Source organism: Eumetopias jubatus, unplaced genomic scaffold (genome assembly GCF_037043125.1).
Source record: "Eumetopias jubatus isolate StellerSeaLion01/CBP00866 unplaced genomic scaffold, mEumJub1_p1.0 scaffold_3, whole genome shotgun sequence".
In the NCBI taxonomy this organism is placed as follows: Eukaryota; Metazoa; Chordata; class Mammalia; order Carnivora; family Otariidae; genus Eumetopias; species Eumetopias jubatus.
Window position 1 is genome coordinate 8,649,543 of NW_028274809.1, and position 4,662 is coordinate 8,654,204.

The 4,662-nt window shown below is 61.9% G+C and overlaps 1 protein-coding gene across 1 annotated transcript; it reads left to right on the forward strand.

The window, feature by feature from the left end:
• The first annotated feature begins 3,111 nt into the window (after positions 1-3,111).
• NPPC (natriuretic peptide C) lies at positions 3,112-4,153 on the forward strand. Its single transcript, XM_028105377.2, has 2 exons — positions 3,112-3,402; positions 3,863-4,153. The coding sequence occupies exons 1-2, from the start codon at positions 3,112-3,114 to the stop codon at positions 4,151-4,153; spliced, it is 582 nt and encodes a 193-aa protein (XP_027961178.2).
• Positions 4,154-4,662: the final 509 nt, after the last annotated feature.

Below are 4,662 nucleotides of genomic sequence, written 5' to 3' on the forward strand. Positions count from 1 at the left end.
CTTTCATGCCCGCCTCCAACCCAAATTTGCTTTTTCCTCCCCACCCTCCAGAGCACAATAGGCTCTCACCCTTGCCAGACAAGCCCTTCCCCCTCTTTATCACAAATGCCTCCAGAACCTACCTCTGCTGACTTGCCTCGCTCCCAACCCTGCCTCCTCTGGGTCTGAAGCCCCCACTTTCCTGAGCATGCAGCGCTCTGCAACATCGAGGGGCTGCCCTCCAGCTTCCCTCCGTTTCAAGGACTTGCCCTTTGGCGAGGCCGCTCATTGTTTTTCTTTTACTGCAACCCTCTAAGCCTGGGTGCGCTCCACGGTGTTAGCCCACAGGGCGTCACTGCTTTCTCCTCCTGCCTGCCAGGTCCCTTCCCTGCTCAGCACAGACTTTTCCTCTCCAGGAAGCCCGCCCTGCTAGCCCAAGCTGGGGGAGCTGCCCTCCCTCCCCACCATTGTCCTTTTCTGCCTATAAAGCTGGTGGCTGTTTCCAGGGGTCCTTCCCTGCAGGGATGGGACTCCGCAGGCTGCCTGGGTGCTCGGCAGATACTTGGGGTATCGGTGGGTGGATAAGAGACACATGACAGGAGTCTCTACAGAACTGCCAGACTCCTGAGTAGCCTTTTCTCTCTCTTTTGCCATTGGCAGGAGTTTTCACGCTGAGCGTTCAATAAAGTGCTGCCAACAGTTCCTGTTCAGCTGCTCAGTGGGTCCAACTTTCCCAGGCCTGGCCCCTGGGGCCAGAGCAGAAAAAGCAGACCTCATGAGGGAAAAGCAGGAAGGAGGAACTTGAGTCCCCATTCTAGACCCAAGAGGGAGAGAGCTTCCTCTGCATCTTGCTGCGGGAGGAACCCAAGGCACTGACATGCTGACCACCTCCTTCCCTGAAGGTTCCTCCAGCCTAGTCCTGGAACTGCTCTCCACCCCACCTTCCGGCAGTTAAGCAGGAGCTGCTCCCTGGCCTGCCCCAGGAAGCGTCGCTCCACAGGTGACTGTTCCTGGATCCCGGCTGTTGCAAATGATCACAGCCCAGTGGTCAGCAGTGGGGGCTCACCAGAAGATTCCACTTCCAAAGAGGGAAAGTAGAGACTGAGACTCTACCCACACTGGGGTGGGGTTGGGTGGGGTTGGTTTATTCAATTTAGTCTCAAAGCTCAAAGAGAGGGGAGACTTAGATAGTTAGCCAGCTGTCACCAAGTATGTCCAAGGGACGCAAAAGACAGGAAGAACCAGCCTGCAGACATTCAGACAGAAGGAGGTAACCACTGTGCACCAGAAGCTTCCAACCTGTCCTTAATGAGGGGTTTCAGAGGAGGTAGCTGTTGTCCCCTGGAAACGAGCCCCATGCCTGGCCCTAGTCAATCTGCCCAGCTCCTTAAACAGGTGTAAATAAAGCAAGTCTCGGGGAAGTTCCAGATTGGTAACACTCTCCTTTGATCAGTAGGCAAAGAGGAGAGAAGACCTCCATCACCTACCCAGAAATCCCTCCCTCTTCCCCCTTCTTGCGCCTCTTCCTGACTCCTCAAATGAAAGAGTGGTGCCACGCTATGGGTGTTACCAGGGAGCAGCAATCAGGGGGGCTGCATGGAAGTGGTGAATCAACTCACCAGAACTCCCAAAGGATGCCCTGTCAATGTCTGAATCCTCTTCCGGGCTCAGAAATTCTGCTACCCCAAACTCAGACCTCGGGTGCGGGTTATTTCCTAAACAAAGGGACCTTGGGCTTGGTGGTTGTGCAGTCCTGGGTGGGAAGGAGAGAGCCTGAAGGGACGGTGTGCCATTGCCTCCTGCCGTCTAGGCCCAGCTGTGGGAACCACCCACGTGGCACCTGTTTCCCCCTGCTCTTCTCGACTGTCACTGCCCTGTGCCTTGGCCACAGCTTCCGATCCCTGAAACAACTCCTCCAGGCACCTGCATCTGGCTGTGGTCTTCTTGCCTAGGGACTGCCCCCGTGTCCCTGTTGTGTGCTCTCCAGCAGAGGTCCTGCTGGGTGGCAGTGGGATCATACACTTCGGCACCTGGCTCAATTCTTGAGGTGCCCATCCCCAAGGGACTCCTCAGAGCTCAAAGGCACCAAGACACCCTGCCCCAGGAGAGGGAGTTGTGAGCAGCAGGTATAAGTGACTTTTGTCCCGACAGCTTCAGCACAGATCTATCTGAGGCTGAAAACAACCGAAGGCAACCGCCTTTCACAGTTCACGGAAGCCACACTGGGCTCGAAGCTGGGTAAAGCTCCCTCCCCAGCCCGTGCAGGTGCACAGGACGCCGCAGCGAACATCGTCACGCTGCGGTTCCTCGGTTCCTCGCGTGGGTGCAGACAGGCTCGGGCGCGCACCCGTGAGTGCACAAGGAAGCCATCCGCCGGGTCAGGGCGGTTCTGTGCGACGGACCGAGGCTGAGCGCGAACTTAGAGCCACCGTGACGGGTACAGGATGCTACTGCACATACGCACCGGCACCACTATCTCGGGCCTGCCATCTTAGCCCATCTGTTCGCGATTCACTCTGAAACACACCCGCAGGCGAAAAGCTTGCCCTCTCCGGTGTAGGACTTGCGCTCCCCCCTGCGGCCCCCGGGCAAACCTCGCTCTCCCTGCGCCTCCCGCCCAGACCTCCGCCCCATCCTCTGCCTCCCCAACTTAAAGACGTTGGTGCGATCTGACTTCCCGAGTAGGTGAAAGGTGGAGCCGCAGTACCAGGCCTGCACCTGTCTGGTGCCCAGGGAAGAGTTTGGCAACAAGGCAGATCTGCGTGGATTTCGGGCTGGGCCAACTTTACCGCTGTGCGGCTTTGGGCAAGTGACTTGGTTCCTCTGAGCCTGTCTTTGCAGCTGCACAGAGGGAAACTGATCCCTTCTAGGGAGAGCGCGTGTGTTGAGGTCCAAGCGTGTGTGCAGGGCACCGGGAGCAGCAACGCTTGGCATGCCTGGCACGCGCTCGCTGCAAATGGAGTTCCCTGTGCGCGCCGCTTTGCAGCCGCGAGTGCAGCGGGAGAGAGCTGGCGGAGCCGCGGGATCCCTCCGGGGCTGGGATGGAGGTGGGGGCAGTGGGGGAGCCCCCGCGGCCCCCTCCGGGCCCTCGGCGCGCGTGCCATTGGCCCGGGCGGCCGGGTGGGCGGGAGGATGACATCAGCGGCAGGTTGGATTATAAAGGCGCGAGCGGAGCCGCGGGCTCAGAGCGCACCCAGCCGGCGCCGCGCAGCACTGGGACTCGCGCCCACACCGCAGCCCGGCCAGCCTGCTCCGCGCTCGCCTGCCTGTCTGCCCGCCGACCCCGTGCGCCCTCGCTGCCGCGGGTCTGCGTCCCTCGACCCCACCGGCACCATGCACCTCTCCCAGCTGCTGGCCTGCGCCCTGCTGCTCACGCTACTCTCGCTCCGGCCCTCCGAAGCCAAGCCCGGGGCGCCGCCGAAGGTGGGTGCTGTTGCATGGACAGCGGGACTGTGAGGGGCCATGGGAGGGCTGGGGGCCTAGGAGGATGCGGCGCACAGGAGGGAGCAGAGGGCGGGAAGGCTGCCCTCTTCTCCGAGCTGTGCACGGGTGAGAGCCGGGGAGCCCTCGAATCCAACTCGGGGGGTCTAGGTCCCCAGCCTCGGGAGAACGTCGACAGATGCGCAGCCCCTGCCCGAGTGTGGCCAGCCCCGCAGGGGGCAAAGAAGGGGAGGGCAAGGGGCTCCCGAAGGAGCGGACAGCGGCGGCTGCGTGGCAGGTGGCTGCCGGGCCAAGCTGTCCGGCATCTGTGGGGGCGCGCTCAGGGCTCGGAAGGGACAAATCGCGCGGGCGGGCGCGTCGGGCTGGAGCATCAGGGGTCCCGCAAAGTACCTCGCGCTGCCGCCGGGCGTCCCTTCACCTGCCCGCCGTTTCCCTCGGACAGGTCCCGCGAACTCCGCCGGGAGAGGAGCTGGCTGAGCCCCAGGCTGCGGGCGGCGGTCAGAAGAAGGGCGACAAAACTCCCGGGGGCGGAGGCGCCAACCTCAAGGGCGACCGGTCGCGACTGCTCCGCGACCTGCGCGTGGACACCAAGTCGCGTGCGGCGTGGGCCCGCCTTCTGCATGAGCACCCCAACGCGCGCAAATACAAAGGAGGCAACAAGAAGGGCTTGTCCAAGGGCTGTTTCGGCCTCAAGCTGGACCGGATCGGCTCCATGAGCGGCTTGGGATGTTAGTGCGGCGACCCCTGGCGGCGGTGAGTACCACCAACCCCGGCGGCCCGGAGCTTGTGCACACCTAGCTCCCCCGCGGCGCCCGCCAGAACCAAGCCTGAACCCCCACCCCACCCCACCCCACCCCACCCCGCCGCCCGCAGGCCGATCCCTCTCTGATCCCCTGGCGCTGGGATCGTTCCGCCTCCCAGCCGACCTTTGGAAGCGAGCCAGGCGATCCCAGCACGAGAACCGGTGTGTGTGCGAGGCATTTGCCCCCAACCCCATTGATCGTCCCATTTTACAGACGAAAAAAGTGAGGGATAAAGCGGTCAGGGAACTTTGACAAGGTCAGAAATGGCTCAACGCGGACGAACCCACCTCACTTCCTTTAGAGAAGCAGAGACAACTTGGTGGGGTCCTGCCCACTCCCCGACCATAAGCCAACCAGCAGAACTGGTCCCAATCGGCCATTTGAGTGTATTGAGGGGAGATGGCGGGTTGGTGGGAGCAGAGAAGGAAGGGCAAACACA

Bases quoted from the DNA above. Each gene is read 5' to 3' on its own strand.
- NPPC (XM_028105377.2), top strand. From the start codon at position 3,112: ATGACATCAGCGGCAGGTTGGATTATAAAGGCGCGAGCGGAGCCGCGG. The intron at 3,403-3,862 runs GTGGGTGCTGTT...TCCCTCGGACAG, and splicing joins AGCCCGGGGCGCCGCCGAAG to GTCCCGCGAACTCCGCCGGG.